Consider the following 17,173-nt stretch of genomic DNA (forward strand, 5'->3'; position numbering starts at 1 on the left):
TAATCCTCTGAGCTCGGAAGCCAGGAAAAATTGGGGTGTGCTGTTGTGTATCAGCAGATTCAGTGTGTATCCTTCTGTTGTTACTGCCAGCAAGTTTAATACTGCTCAAAATAAAGTCACCTATGTAGCCTGTTTCATGGGATTGTGTTTGTAATGCGAATAGTTTCAAGGAGATGGCTTATGCCAAGATGTTCTACTTAATCTGTTAACTTTCCATAGCAAAATCACCTGCAAATAACAAACCTTGTTTATCAACTTCTGGTATTTTTCTCAGGCTACACTGGAGCAAATTAAATTCTATTACCTCTAGAGCACATTTCTGACAAAGCCGCTATACCTGTATAGGTTGGTTCATTACTATGCAAGGATCCAAGCATGGGTCCTGGAGGATGAAAATCCCATCAGCTGAGAAGCAGTCCAAAGTGCCATGTGGTGTAACTAGAGGGCTTTCCCCTCTGCAACTAGCTCATTTGGTGCTAGATCCTCTAAGCCATGCTGTACAAGTGGCACGCAGTAGGCAAACACAGTGTAGGCATGCACATGGCTTCAGGAGGACCTGGGTATCTGCAGTTCATGAGTGTCTCTTACCTATTAAAAAATGCAAAGACTTCTTTAGTTCTGTTTGGCTGCTCATGGGCTTGGTAAGTTCAAAATTCTCCACAGTGTGCTTTCTTACAGTTTTTACCTATAATGTATTCATTTTTGCAAAGCCTTGTTAGGTAAGGCCAAGCCTTACAGTACTGAGCTGCCAACGTAACAAATTGGTGGAAAAACCCCTGGTGCAAAGATCTTTGTTTGTCTGAGGTTTTGTTGTTTGTATAGTTGTATACGAGCATCAGGAGAAAAACTCCAGGTAGTATATGCCATGCTTAAAGGCTCTTCCAAAATAATTATGCTTGCATGTACTAAAATTAAAGGATTTTACTGTAGATAGGTTTAGGGAGTAATATTACCTTTAGAAATTTTAATTGAACAAAATTAAGTTTAAGAGTGTGTCTTAACTTCAGCTTTGCTTTTGATTTCTGTTGCTGGCTGTGCTTCTTTTGGGGCATTTCTTTTTGGGTATTTCTTTAGAGTACTTCCTGGGCTTATATCTAGCTGCTGTATCCATAACCAGATCTTGTTATGGTAAGATTATGTGTGAGGAGATACGAATTAGTGAACTGGGTATTTAGAACACACAAAAAAATCTTTTTAACTGACTAATTTTGGCAAAGTTGCCAAAAGTTTGTATCTGAGAGATTACTGTTTTCTTTGTACTTAACCCTGGAAAGCTGTGATAAGTAGTGTGGCCTCTAGTCAGATTGCTCATTATTGACTTTTTAATGGAGTTCTCTGTAGTCTGTAGCGGAAGCCAACAAAAATAAACAGCAGCAGAAAGCCCGTCCCTACTTGTTGGATAAACTCTGCAAGACCTCCCCGCTACTATGCCGTATTTTGGGTAGTTCTGTTTCCTGTCTGGAAACCAGTGAATTACTAATGTTTGGCGGATTTTGGTCTTTCCTTAAAGGGAAAGCGCCTTTTTTATGTGTGAGTGTCGCAACAAGTATTGCTTCTATGACCCTTTGTAGATTGGATGTTTTAGCCATTTGAAACATAGGCAGCATCAAACAGAAGAGGTATGACTGCCTGTGCTCCAGCTTTTTTTGCTTTTATACTTTACCATACACTCTTTCTTCCACAGGCATTTCCTATTCAAAACAGGAACAGGGACCACACCGCTGTTCAGTACTGCAACACCAGGGTACACAATGGCATCCGGCTCTGTTTATTCCCCTCCTACTCGGCCACTACCTAGGAACACTTTATCCAGAAGTGCTTTTAAATTCAAGAAGTCTTCGAAGTACTGTAGCTGGAAATGTACTGCACTCTGTGCTGTAGGGGTGTCAGTGCTGCTGGCAATACTGCTGTCCTACTTTATAGGTGAGTCTCATTTTTTATAATTGTCACCATGAACAGGGATGTCTGATGGATTGTATATGGACTGTGACATACTAACCTCTAACGAGCAAAGTTTTTGGTAACAGTAAAAACCACAGCAATGAATTAATGAGAACTTCCAATTGTTTAGAGGAAGTAGAAAATTTGAATATTTTGCAAGCATTCTGCATCATGGTAGTGGGTGAATTCACTTCAAAGAAGTGTTTGAACTGCAATTAAGCTACGTGGTATCTAGTTCTTATTAAAGTATGTCTAAGATTTAGGCTGTAAAGATTTCATAATGTGAATGTTAATGGCAGCATATCCATGGAACTCTTTTTCCCTTATTTTGCATGTTATGTCACTAATACAGTGTTTAGGAATGCTAACTATCACTTATTTCACCATTAAACTTACATATGTTTGTGTATAGAGCTAGAGAAAAAGTCTAATACAGACTTTTGATTGCAAAATAGGGAAAATCCAGAAGGATAATGTGCAGAGAAGATGGAGAGTTCTTCCTCTCGTGGGTTTGTTTTTAATTATTCTCTCATTTCTCAGTTTGTTAAATTCGATTTATCTATTTTTATTTTAGAGGATATCCTTTATTTCTTAATCTCTTTAATTATTGAATTTCACAAATGTTCGCTATAATTACTAGATAATTTGAATTTTAGGCAGTTAGTGAAGGCAGTGCTTGTCTGTGAGAAAAATATCATTGGCTTTATTAAGGGAACAGAACAGGCTCCGTTGTTTGTACATGTAACTTCTTCTGTGGCTTTGTCCAGATTTCAGATTTTTTCACCTGAGTCCATAAGAGGTTTTCAAAGGCTTTCTTTTAACTGATTTGTTAATTAGAAGTTTAAGTCACCACAGTTGTGTAAATATACGTCATGGAATCACGGAATTGTAGTGTAAGAGTCTGGTTGTTTGGTATTGGTTGCACTCAGATTCAGAGACTTGAAAAGTCAAGGAAAGAAAATAGAGGCGAGTCAGTATGTCCTTCCCTCCCTCTTTTTAAAATCATTGTAGATTAGTAATAAAGCCAAGAAGACCTTATTATTATTAAATCTTCATTGCCTTTGTTGAAACAGCCTTGCTAGACTTCAAGGCACAGCATAAGCTCTATAAAGCCTTTGAAGTAGTTCTTACTTGGCTGAAGCTCCTGTAAACAATGCAAGACACTGGGTTGCTGAGTAGCTGAAGTAGCTCTCTGCCCCAGCAAAGCAGAGTTTTCTTTCCACCTCAGCTGCCAGTCCCAAAGAGCAAAAGGCACGTATGCAAATGTAGGGCTTGCCACTGCTGTCCAGTCCCTTTCAGTCATTGTATTTGTGGGGTTTTTGTGTGAAAGTGAACGGGAGTGGAAAGGTGTGGTTAAGAGTTGAGTATTGCCATTACATCTTTTTTAAAGTGGGATTGAATCATCCCATTTATAAAACACATAATTGCATTCAGTCTCCATAATATTGCCTCATAAACCATCAGAAGCAAACATCTGCTACTAAATAAATACATAAATATGAAAGAAGGAATTCAGTATGAAATATCACTGTCTAGAACTGTGAAAAACAGCCATACAGATAGTAAAATATTGGAGATCTGATTCTGAGCTGAGCTCTACACTTTGTTAGCCCCAAAGACCCAGATTACTTATGAATCGGAGGGGCACAAGAAGACAGCTGTACTGGATTATTTCTCCCACAGGCACATAAAGAAATATAAGCATGTCTAATGCGCCTCTATTCCTGTGTTTGGGAAAAAGAGCTGAGCTTTCCAGTGAGAGCTTTCAGATCCACACATCATTTACTCACATAGCCTTTAAAAAAATCAAATATAGCTGGACAGCATTTCATGAGCACATGCCAGCTTAGATCTTCCCCGAAGTAAAGAATGCACAAGGGCCTTTTTCTGTCCATAGTCAATAGGGAGCTCCTTGCCTACTGGTGGTATTTCACATAGTTCAGCTAACTCAGCAATCTAAATCTAAAATCCAGCACTCAGAGGCCACTCTCTAGAGAACTTTGGGTCCATAAAACCAGGAATGGATTACACTGATACATATATGTGGTTTTCCCATCTCTACAGATGTAATATCAGAAATACTGTCCATTTAACAGACCATCTGAGTATAAATCGGTGGAAATCATTAATGTAAAGTGAAAATCGTCCTTCATCTTTGTTAACCATTTCATAGTATAGGTGTGAAAGGGAAATGACTAAGTAGGAAATTGATCATAATGTAAAAGATGGGAAGGAATATTGTGTGACCCCTAGCGTCCTGTGACAGGTCTCTGACAGTGGTCCAGCTTGCCTGCTGAGGTTTGCAGCAGCTGAGATGGTGTGTCATATTTGTAAAGCCAGTTTGAGACACAGTTTGAACTTCACAGAGTGACGTTGCCACAGGTGTGAAAATGCTACAGCCCTTGCTGCAAAATACACCAGTACATGTTGATAAGAAAAACAGGGTGGCTGATCTCCACTGTGTTAAGTGTGGCAGCTGCAGAATAAAGAACTGATAGGACCGCTCATCCAGTGAACAGTGCCGTAAGCAGGCCCTTCTCAAGAAGGGCAGAGAGTTGAATTTGTCATGCCCAGGATTATTTTAGGTGCAGTGGATATGGAGTAGTGAAAGTGACTTCAGATCCCACTGCCTCTGCTCAGGCAGTATAAGGCAAAAGAGACAGTCTGCTAGATCTCATGTCTGCCTTGGCAGAACTGCTCAGTCAATTACTGCTCTGTCAGTTCGCCCAGCCAGAGGTAGGAACTGCATTGAGAGTCTGGTCTGTCTTGCACTCCTTCCGTCACTCTGACAGGAAAGACTCCTACATTTACAAAGTCTACAAAGAGGGAGTGAGAGCAGAGAATGTCAGCATGGGGAGAGAGACCAGAGCAAACACTGCATCTTAAGGCCGCTTGATATGCAGTCTTGGGGGTCACAAGAAATTAATAATGTTGTTTCAGTCTAAAGGAAAGTAAGTCGCACTTCCAGCCTCTCCACATATTCTTGCTATTCTAGCCCTTGTGGTCTCTCTCAACCATTTTGCCATGTACAAAATGTTTACATTTACCATTCTTGTCAATGAGATCTGCTAATATTTGGAGAAATTAGAAGTGAGTTGTGGAAAATGTTGGTCCTTTGTTTAGAGGCTTCATGTACTGTTAAATGGTTGAAAAATAAGGAGCTAAACAACAGGAATATGCAAGTGCTGAACCAAAAGATAATGCAGGAATACATAGAATAGTGGAATTAAAAAATAGCTCTAGTTTAGAGTAAAATATTCAAATAAAAGCTCCCTGAAAGAACGAGTTTAAAAAAATAGGGACTCAAGAATATATACTTGCCTCTTGGGGATCAAGATTACACTGGAGTTTCTTCAAGCTGCTCTTTTACCTAACTGCTATTCATAATCAGATTTGCAACCAAGAAAGAAAATTACCATTTGTTTTCCAACATGAACATTTTAGAATTCCCCTGTTTGGAAGGCTAGGAAGCGCAGTATTAAATTTTAAACCATGAAAGCGTAAGAAATGGGAAGTTGCCTTAGTTTGACCTCTTTCTATATACACATCAGTAGTTTTAGCCAAACTTTGTTCTGGGAGTCTGTGTGAGAGTCAGAAACAGTCCAGCTTTACAATATGCAAAACAAAACAGAGCTTTGTCCTTCTCCCCAGCGCTTACTGCCTCATTCAGTATCCATCATTTGCAGTGAATGAATGAAGGGAAAGTTTTGTAGAGCAATTTGTTGGTCAAACATGGCCATCAAATCAAAGTTTCATATATAGCCTCTATCCTTCAGTTCTGCTTTTTGAGTTCTGTTCACTCTTAGTTTTATTAAGGGGAGGAGTTAGTTGTTCTTGTGCGAGTTTTTTTCCTAATGGAAAAATCCACTGTGCAATGACAGAGAACTACATCATTTAGGAGGAGTTGTTTGCAATATGTTGTTGCATAGCACAGACTTTGACCAGATACATTAACAGATTGATTGGTACTGTACTAATTATTTCTTCTTTAATTTGTATTCAACAACTGGATGAAATCAATGAGAATTTGAGGACATTGGGGCCCCTCTCTCTTCCCTAGAAATTTATTTGGCAATAGTGGCACTATCTTGACATGATGTAAGTCAATTCAAGAAGTTAGTGCCATTTGCACAGTGCGTAGAACCAAAGAGGCGAGCAGTTTTCCTCAGTCAGGGTTGGAATTACACCACCAAATCCAGTCATCTAGATTGCAGAGTTGCATACTGACAGATCACATGGATCTGTCATGAATATTGTCTTCTGTCTGCTAAATAGGTTTCTGTCAACATAAAACATTATTTGAATACACAGTGAGACCTGACCTAGTTAGCGGTCCTGGCTTCTTCACAACTACCTGTTGTACTTCCAAGTCTGTTGAGCATTTTGCCCTCTGTGTGCCTTGGGATTGATCTTTTTGTTAGCCTTAACTCTACAGCCAGTGGTCAGGACAAGAATATACACCAGACAGCTATTCTTTGTGATAAAGCAAATATTTAAATATCACTGATAACAGAAGAACATCTCTTCTCTAGGGAAGAAAAGGATTTTTATTTAATTAAAAAGGCCACAGGACTGTTTTTATTACTACTGCTTGCTGTGAGCAGTTAAGCAAATCCATTTTGGACAGAAAAGCAAGCTAACATTTAGACTTAACTGAAACATCTTCTGGGGAAACGTTGTAGTTTATATTTCATTCTATGAGAAACAGTAGAAAAACTGCTGTTCTGCTATGACACAGAGATAACCACAGTCATAATGCAAATTGCAAATTAAATGTGAATGGAAAAGAGATACCAGTCTTGAAAGCTGCATTTGTTAATTACAGATAATTCCTTTTTTTCCACATTTGTACAAAAATAGATACATTGTTCTTAGTCTGTGGTTATTGTGTTGTGCATTCATGCTTTTTGTCCATCTGAAAATGTTACTGTTTTATAATTATCTCAAGATATCTAAAATAAGCTGAAAATATGTATGCCAATAGATATCTAAAATGGACAGCTATCTTCAGCATTATTTCAAAAACTTACTGAGAATAATAGCAGAACAACTTAGGAGGTTTTAAGGTAGAAAGAGAAGAAGAATGTGGCCAGGAAAAATAGCAAACAAGTTTCATCATTAGGGGATCCTGACACATAAGGATGCAGGGTGTTAAAATTACAGCTGAGGGTCAGTTAGCTATCCTGCACATGGTTTTTAAGGAGTCCTTAAAATGAAAAAAATTCTGTTTCTACAGACTTAGGTTAACTTTCCATGTCCCCGGTGCTGTTTCTGAGTTTGTTGTCTGTAGTTCTGCCGTATTACTCAGTATTTAGAATGACAGCTGCTGGCATTCACATCTGTTCCCAGACTATGGAGAACCAGATGCCTTTCTGATTGAGCTCAGTGGCAGTAGGATAGAACTACCCTCCCCAAAACAAATGGACTTATAACAATGACAGTTATAGAACTGGATTTTTGTGACTAAAGCAATGACTAAATATACCTGTAATTGAAAGGAATCTATTTTACTTTATCAATAAAGAAAAATATAATATTTCTTTTTTATTGTAATGCCAAATTGACATTATTCTACTATTTGTAAAGCTCAATTACTGCCAAGAATGAGGAAAACAACTTAATTAATAATGCCATTTAAATGGAATTTTTATTACAATACCCAGCATAGGTATTGTAATTAACAGGCATGAGGGAGAATAGTTTGGTTGCCATTAATCACCTTTACTTTTATGTGTTTATAGAAATTGTTTTTCTCTTTGACCTGCATTTAATTTTGAGTATTATAATGCTATTGTCACTGAGAGCTTAGTCAAGAACTTCTATTTCTCTACATTCTCTCCCCATTTCTCTCAGCTTCCCTAGGTTGTGCTGGGACCTTAAGCTATCCCTGGAGCTTCACTGAGGTGTGTGGGTTGGAAATAAGTCCTCTGTCTGCAGATACATTGCAGATTTTTAGTTTGCCAGCTTTATGCTCTCACCCCATTTCTCATTGCATCTGATAAGTGGCATTGAGGTAAACTAAAACGTCTATATATCTAATACTAAAAAAAATATATTAAAAAAATCAGAAATACTTTGCCTTTCCTCTTGGTCTGTTGTCATAATTTGAAGAAAGTGCTCTGAGATTTTAGTTTACCAAATCCACATACCACAGTGTATTCAAACTACCATCCAAAAATCTACAGCAGTGAAACTTCTCTTCTGTGAACCTTCTGAGAAGCATATCAGCTATACAAGCGTGGCTTCTTAGTGTTGTCAGGTTCCACCAAGAACTTCACAGAATCACAGAATTGCTAGAGCTGGAAGGGTCCTCTAGAGATGATCTAGTCGAACTCCCCCACTGAAGTAGGATAGCCCATAGCACTTTACACAGGAATGTGTCTAGGCAGGTCTTGAATGTCTCCAGAGGTGGAGACTGTGCAGCCTTCCTGGGCATCCTATTCCAGTGCTCCATTACCCTCACTGTAAAGAAGTTTTTCATCATATCCAGTGTTTCAGTTTAAGAGAACCACATCAATTCATCATGTTCTCATTCAGCGTGTGCCTGTATCTGGAGCTGTGAAGGCAGCCAGTGTCTCCAACACTATAGAAAGTACCTCGCTCCTTCCAAACTCATAGACAACTTCTTATCAAAACTCATAGACAACTTCTTATCAAAACAATCCATGGGGTTTTTAGGGAAGTCTCTGGGTGTCTCTAGCACATTTGGAGACAGAAGCAGTGTTCCCTGTCATCCTTTCTTTTCCCAAATTAAAGATTTCCAGTATCAGTTCAGTCTTGGTGGGAGTTGTAAGTGGCTACCTCTCAAAGTAAGAAGTGGTGGATTAGGTACAAAGTGATGTCTTGCTTCTCTCCAGAATGAATGTTTCCAGGTCTTCCTCAACTCAGTTGTCATGGGCAGCCAGAAGCTGGCAGCCTGTCATGGCAACTGCCCAGCATATGTGACTCTGCTCTGTTTGTCCAAATCTGTTTCCCTGTTGTTTTAGACATTGGTGCCACATGTTGCTCTTCTGTCAGAGAAGGTATGTGATCTAACTACAAGGCAGGACGAAAGGATGTGTTGCCTCTTCAGTTGGGCCTTCAGTGTGTGCTCATTTACATGGTGAATGCAGTACAGCACAATTATCTATCAGGTAGAAACCACCTCCTGACATTTCTAAAGGATTTTAGCATCCTGAATGGACCTTAGGGAAGTCCTCAAAGACCGAAGTACCAATGTCCTAATTCCATTTTGGTTCTCCGTAATCTTTAAACAGAGAACTAGAAAAGCTGGATAGTTGATAGTTGTAGGCCACGCCTTACTAACATCAGTTCAAGCAACCCCTCTCAGTCATTTCTGATATGTGCTTTGTAAATGCCAGTATTCAAATACACAGGTGCCCCTCCACACTGTTTTTATGCTTTAACATAAAGTTTAATATTACAGCTAGTGCTTCTGTGACTTTATGCATTGCAGAGATTTTCAGCTTTTTTGATGAATTTTCAGATTTTCAAATAAATTGGCTATGACTTTTAGATATCTATGAGTTTCATAAAATGTTTACAGCATTGCTGATGAGGTGTTTGTGCCTCCTCAATGTGGAAATATTTTATAAACAATAATATAATTAATTTCTTACATTTACCACATTCTTTCAGTCAAAACAGGGAGACAGAGAATGACTAGTCAGAAAATAAAATTGTTATACTTCACCACCTTACTGGGCTGAAAATGTTTTTAACATCTTTCACTGAAATAGGACAAAATCTAAACATATTGAACATCTAAGGCTTGAAGCATGAACATTAAATATACTTTCTTGTCTCTTGCAAGAATATCATTGTGGAAAATACCTTTGGCTGATGTTTTTTAAGCAAAGATCTTGTTACTGTGTTTCAGTCTAAGTGCAAAATGTAATATAATATTTACTATTTCAAGAGTGTGTGGTATTTGTCTTTGATTGGTGTAGTATCACATGCTATTATTGTTAGTGGCACTGAGAGTGAAATGTTCATTGAGATAGATAATCCTCACACAGAGGATGTAGGAACATATAATTGGCAGTGAGGAGGTGCAAAGAGACTTGGCAAGATTTCAAGGGATTATAAAAGTAAATCCATCATGGACCATACCCACCTCTGCTCTGAAGAAGTCTTGTATTCTAATTAAGTTTTATCACAAGGTTTTTGGCAATAGTCTTGTCACCCTTCCACTTCTGCCCAGTGGACCAAATTGAAACTTGGTAATCCTCGCAATATAACAGGTATAATAATAAACTGCAAGACGACATGATGACATTGTTCTACACTGTGTGATTCTGCCATCACACTGTGATGCAATATGATGATTTTTCAAAACCTGGATGGTGTTTTTGGAAATCCTGAAATCTCTTGCAGCGTGGTGGGCCCTGCGGCACCCTTCCTATAATCTTCTCCCAGGTCTCCAAGTAGTAGCGATTTTTCAGTCTAATGAGAAATGAAGTTAAATTAAACCAGATACTTTTTCTTTTTATAAGTAGCAAGCTTAGAGCAATTTACAGATGTAATTCCTATTATATCAATGTAGGTAATGGTGTAGAATAATTTAGTATTATGTAAGCATATGTAAAACTTCAAATATATGCTTGTTTAAGAGATTTTGCAAAGCAGAGATTAAATTACTCAGACAGCTAAGTTGTTGTGGACATAGGATTGCAGTCTTCTCTTCTTTGCTGATTGTTTTGATTAATTTCTAACTGGCTGTTAACTGTCTATGAAGAAAGAAGCCAGCCCTTGGAGATGTATTAAAACTGGCAGCTTTGTGTATAAATTTTGTCTTTCATAAATCATATCTCTTCTGTAAAGAGCCATCTTTTCTTGAACCTCTTTTTTGAATGTTTTAAAAAATACATGCTGTTAAAAATGTCAGATTTAGATGAGATTTTGGTTAACCTCTCCATCCATAAGCACTTTAAAATAAAATGGTCAAGTACGTATGTCCAAACTTGCTGTGAGCAGTATCATTTGATGTTACATTTATGACTGAGATTGCAAGAACACATGGATTTATATAGGTGTAATTAGCCCACTACAGTGATTAATTATAGATGAAAGTTAGGTGTCCTCTAAAGTAGAAAGGAATCTTTAAATATGAGATCTTTAATTTTCACATTTATGCCATTTCAGACAACTTCATTCATTTACAAAACAAAACAAACAAAAAAACAAAATCACGAAACTGTCTCTTAGGAATCATCACCTATAACAGCGCTTGTTTTTATAATACAGGAAAAGCAAATGTGCTGCAACTGTTTAGATGATGTGGACATTTGCATTTGAGGTGCTTAATTTTCCTCAGTAATAAAACCAAGCAAACAAACCCAGAGTGGTTTTGCCAATATTTGATGAAACAGGATCAAATAAAAGCATCTCTTTTAATAACTCTGTAGAATATGGGGGACTGGATATTATAAGTTATTATCAGCCCTTTTGAAAATTAGAAACACTTAAGTAAAGAAATAGGTATGTGTCCTGTGTTTTTTTTTTTGTTGTTGAAAAATACTTCTAAGTTACCATTACTATAGTACAGGAAGAGTAGTATTTTTGTTTCAGTAATATTCATTGAAAACTGTAAAACAACAGTCAGCTGCTTAGAGTTAACACCCTTTGCTAACCACTGTTATACATGAGTTTCACAAGGTGAAACAGTAAGTGGGTATGAAAAATTTATCTTCACTTGTGAAAGCTCCAAACTCATCTGTAGTTTCATCTTTGAAATGCCAAGTTTCACACCAGTTTTTGTTGTGGCATTTTTCCTAGACAGTGAGTCCTGATTGGACTGGATCCAAATCTTTTCACACTGCCAAGGAATGATTCTTTATGTTTCCAACTTATTTGCTGACATTTTGGTCTCCAGAAACTCTTTTTCTGTCTCTGTCCTGTTAGTAATCTCAAAGTAGAGGTTATGATATTGAGGTATCCATGTGCTTGAAAAGGAGATATATAATCCTGCTTGTTATTTCAATTCAGCTGGAGCCAGAAATAGAGGATAATTTTAAAACACATCCTTATTACTGGTCCAGTATCTCTTCACACAGCCAATGGAGTAGTTGGTTTGCTCCAATTTTATAACTGACTGCTAGTTTAAAGCTAGGACTGCCTGTTATTAATGTCACCTCTAAGATTTTATAGTTCAGTATCATGTCTAATTTCATTTAATAGGAAAAAAAAAAAAATCTGTGTGAAACTGTAATCCTAATTTTTTCCCCCAAGGTTTACAAAACTCTTAAAAAATAGTAAGTGGCTTACAAACTGGCTTGCAAGCAACAAATCACTGGCCTTACAAACAGTTAACAGTAGAGTTTTCGTAAGTTCCTTTCATGAGTCATACAAGATAAATTATTTTTTCAGTGTGCTCTTTATTAGTAGTTGTGGAGAACAGCCCATCTTCTCCCTCCACATATTTTTCATGTACCTACAGTACATTTCTGCTTACAGCAGTAGTTTCATACAAGCCACATCTCACTTCAGTGAGGCCTCTGGAGGAGCCTGGTATGTTATTCCAGTGCATTAATGACTGTATAATAAAGGATGCTCCATCTGGTAGCCAGTCCCTCCTGTGTGTCTTTGGCCCAGACATGCTGCTGCTTAGGCAGTCATGATTCCTGGTGATGTAGTGAGGAACTATGTCCCTATAAGGAACTGAGCTAAAACAGAGGGTGATGGAAATGAAAGCTATCACTGAGTGGACTTTAACCATGGTTTTTTGAACCAAGGATTTCCACAAGATTGTTTGCTTATGCAGACGGTTAATGACTTACAAGTTTATATTAGAGGTGTTGAGATAAGGTAGGGTTGTGTTAAAAAGGCCTCTTTGATGGTGAACATAGCATGTCCGTTCTGTTTTTAAGTATGGATTTAAGTGGAAATTCTGTGGTTTTGCAAGTTAATCTGCATGTAGTGTTTGGTTTAAGCATCTACATAATTGCACAGCTCAGGTAGGTGAGTGGTAATTATAGTGGGTGTATCTAAATCACTGTGAAGAATTTTTGTAAAGAGTTAATAGGTTATTTTGTTTAGGCCTCTGTCATGTGCCTTTGATCTACAAGTGGGCTGCTTTAATCGTGATATCATGAAGCCTAACAAACAGCAAAGGATTAGAAAACCTATATATTGACATGCACGTTCAATCAACTTGTATATGATCTCAGCAGGACATTCAAAACAAAAGCTAATTTATGGAAAAATATGTAGTTCTAATCACAGTTTAGCTCCATGGGGTTCCAAATAACACACTACAATCTCTACATGCAGATGCTTTCATCTTAAATTCCAGATTTGGTGACATTCCAAAAGTTCTTATCAAACCTTATTACCATCTTTTATTAAAGCTTATTACATTTCTTCTTATTACATGTTTCCTGTAATGTTCTGTCATTCTTAATATGGAATAAAGAAAGCTTTGATCTTTTTTAGCCAGTCATGAGATGGAAATTTGCAACACAAGTATTTTATTATATGCTATAAAATCCCAGCTCGGTGTGTCCTTTGAACATCACATTAATTGACCTATGTTTCTTTTTCCTTTGGTTCTTAAATCTTTTTTTCATCACACTGCACTTCTTTATGCCATCAACATGCAAATAGGTTATGCATGATCATATGGGCTTGGGTTTTGGGGTTGGTTTCTTTGGTAATAAGTCAGGCCTTCAAACTATAGAAGTGGTTGGACCAGTTCATTGATCCTCCTGCCTAAGAAAGAGGTTGAGAGTGAATTTTGAGACTTTACATCAGCATTGCTTTTCTGAACACTTCTGTTTTATGAGAGCTGAGTTCTAAAGGATGTTGCCCTGAGCAAGACTTGGTTTGTGAGCTGTTGAAAAAACTAAAATAGAGAAGCGCAAACCTAAGTGTCAACTGTTTTCCAAAAAGTGAGTTTAAGGGAGGAGAGGGAAGGAGTTACAGATTGAGAAAGGAGTAAAATGCCTGAAGGAATGCAGAGAAGTAACTATAATTCAGTCTTAACTCAGTCTTGAAAAGCATGCATCAGGGGAATTTTTTTTCTCCGTCACAATAGTTGACAACAAAATCATTAATTATGACTTTATTAGATAGAACCCAAAATTTATGGAAAGTTTTTCATGCTTTTGTATGAACTGAAAACAACCTTTGTCTTAAAGGAGTCAGCAATCTAATGTGCACTTCCCCATCATTTCTGCATTTTTCACCATCTTGTTAGCTGTGAACAGCAGTATGTGGGGAAAAAAAAAAAGGCTATGTTGAGGACAAAGGCCCAGAATAATACTAAAGGTTATTTAAGTAATACTAAAGACTCTTACATAATGGGGAATGTTGGGTCATCATCAGAATAAATGGACAAATCTGAAATAAGACATAACAGATACATCTTATTTAAATAAGAGCCTATAGAATAATGATCTTTTTTCTATTTTAAGAAATCTGGATTCTCCCTTAAGCTTTGAATGTGCCTCGCATAACGCCCTTGACAGAATTAGACCATTGTTATAAAAAAGTCCCTAGCTTGACAACTAAAATGAGACATCTAGCCTTGCAAGTTTTCAGAGGAAGAAATGTTCCATTTTTGAGTGGATGTAGTAAAAGTAATTACACTTAGACTGCCACACATCTGTCCTAACAGTTCAAATGCATCAATCAATACTTTAAAATGGTGTATAATCATCTTTGATTCATAGTCAAAGAAAGTAAGTTTTTTCATAGTAGATGGCAGATATATCTTTGTTGCTATGCTTTTTCTAGACAGTCTTTTTGTGATGTGTTTTACAAATTCTTTGTTAGAAGATTCCAAGTAAAAATGAGGAATAGAGTATAAAGGTTGGATTTTTTTTGCAGGTGAAACGGTAAAATCAATGGACCCATTCAACAGTTCAGGATAAGAGGAAAGAGGCCACACTTTTTCAGTTACCATATTGATCTTGATGGGTATCACTTAAGTTTTTTCATATAATGCTATACTGGAATGTTTTACATTCAGAATATAGGTTCAGAAGCTTTTATGTGATGCTTCTGGTGGCTAACCTTTTGAAGATACTCAAAAGCATGTACTTTTAAATTCTTTTAAATTTAGAAATTTTTGTTGATTTGAGAAAAACAGTAATAAATAAAGAACTTGTCTCTGTAACTTTTCATTCACTTTATTTAAAATTTTAATTAACTATTTTAATTCACTGTTTGATCTGCAGCAACATCCAAGGCATCCTATTATCTTACAAAAAAGCAAATTAATGCAAATCACTGGCAGTTGATTTGCACATCTTCTGGTCCACTCCAGGTCCTTCAGAATAAAATAGGTTTAGATTCTAATTATAGCTGCAAGAAAAATATATGGGAGATAATTTTGAAAACCACTTCAATGTTCAAACATTTCATTTGAAAATGTATTGCCAACAGGGAGATGAACTAGAAGATAATCCTTCAATAAGATTGAGCAATAATTGCAATTTGCTTAGTTTAAATTATAATCTTTTTGCATTGCTTTAAATATAAATTATATTCACTTTACTTATGTGCAAGTGTGAATATATATAATTCTATTAATTTTAGGGAAGCAATTCTGTAAATCATAGTTTGAAAGCAGTAGCACCCAGCAGTAGCAGTCCTGGAAGATGAGTTCAATAACTTAGCAAGAAGCTCATCTTCAAGCATAGTTTCATGAATAATAAGACTTGATTACCATACCTTGTAAAACACATGGGAAAAGGGAAGGAGGGTTGCCAGTATCATTCAGGTCCTCTTGCCGGCTTTCCCCACAGTGTCAAGTTCTTTTTTGTTTATAGAACATACATCACAGGCTTTATCTCTAGAGCTTTTGGGGAGATGCTTGCTACTTAGAGACAGACAATGTTTTTTTCTTTCTACTGTCTGGTGTTAATTTTTCATCTGTCGTTATTCTAAGAAGAGCTGGAGGAACATCAAAAGTCCATTTCCCAAATCAGGCAATTGTTTCTGCTTTTTTCTGCTTAAAAGAATCCTCCTGTCTGTGAATTCTTGTTCCCCTGAAATCCACTCTGTCACCTTTAGAATTCTTTCACTGGAAAAAAAAATAAGTTTACCTAATTCAGAATGGAAGTTGTTGAATTACTTCTGCCCGGTACTTCAGAGACTGCAGTCTCAAACTTCAGTTACCTCTCAGTTGCTACAGGGCTACTTATATCCATAAAGCCTCTGATTATACGTGTACAGTTTTGCTTGTTCATCCTTAATACCTGCATCTTTAATGCTTTCACTTGCACAGCTCATAAGGTGTTTGCTAGGTCCTTTGTTTTTCTTATTAGCCTATTTGTCACTTGCAGTACTTTAAAAAAATGTGATTGATCCTGGTGAGTTAGAGACGCCCTTGAATTTTGACCAGAATAGTTAAATAATTTATTCTGTTTTTTATTGCTTACTGCTACTCTTTTCTACAAAGAAAAAAAAATAATCTTTCTCTCTGATAGCAATCATAAATCCCAGCATTGTATGTATACTCATATCTGTGTCCAAACTTTGTTTTCTGTTCAGGGCTACATCCTCGATAGTGGCAGATGCTGACAACTGTATCATTTCTTTATCAACTACCTGTTCATATCCTCTTACCATTCAAGTGTATGAGGAGAAAAAAAAATCCAGACAAGCTCAGTTTTTGCTAAAAGGAGAAACAGCTGTGTCAATTTGTTTTTTGTTACAAATCTTCTTTGTGCCTCTCATTACTTGGGCAGAGGAGGACTTTGAGCCAGTGAGCAGGGCAGCGAAGGGGAAGCACTCCCCAGTCGAATGCAGCAGGTAGTTGCCAGCTCTCACAGTTCTAGTTCTGCCACGTAGTTTCCTAATTATCTGTCTGTCTTCCCACCTGCTAATAAAGGGAGTGATTTATTTTTGGCTTGCTGAAGACAGTCGCAAGGAGGATTTTGAAGTGACAGCATAGTGTGTTTGCTCAAGCACACGTTCCTTGTAAAGAGAATGCATGAAGCACAGCTGATACTAGCTTGAGAAGGGAGCAGGCAAGACAAATGGGCTGGCAACATTACCAGAATGAAAGGGCCTGATAGCAGCAACTTCTTTCTAAAGTAGATTATTGTAAAATGCTTTACACCGTGTAAATGAGCAATAATTTTTTTCAAATGTTTGCAGTGAAATGTATTCTTGCTTGCTGTTTTAATTATTGAGTGGAAATTAAGGCCTTGAACACTGATTACAAACCAAAATAACTAGAGCTCAGTTACAGCAGGCAAGGTAAAATCAGCCAGGCTCAAAAAGC

The 17,173-nt window shown here is 37.2% G+C and overlaps 1 protein-coding gene across 11 annotated transcripts in view; it reads left to right on the forward strand.

Annotated features, from left to right (window-relative positions):
* The window catches only part of TENM3 (teneurin transmembrane protein 3), a 503,658-nt gene that overhangs the window by 382,371 nt on the left and 104,114 nt on the right, over nucleotides 1–17,173 (forward strand). For 10 of the 11 annotated variants that reach the window (XM_051617407.1, XM_051617408.1, XM_051617409.1 and 7 more), the window contains one exon: nucleotides 1,685–1,923. In XM_051617407.1, the coding sequence (XP_051473367.1) occupies nucleotides 1,685–1,923 (239 nt within the window). Of the gene's footprint in view, nucleotides 1–1,684; nucleotides 1,924–14,826; nucleotides 14,860–17,173 lie in introns of those variants that run through there. The other variant, XM_051617415.1, reaches the window with a different exon arrangement.

This window comes from Apus apus, chromosome 4 (genome assembly GCF_020740795.1).
Source record: "Apus apus isolate bApuApu2 chromosome 4, bApuApu2.pri.cur, whole genome shotgun sequence".
NCBI classification, from domain to species: Eukaryota; Metazoa; Chordata; class Aves; order Apodiformes; family Apodidae; genus Apus; species Apus apus.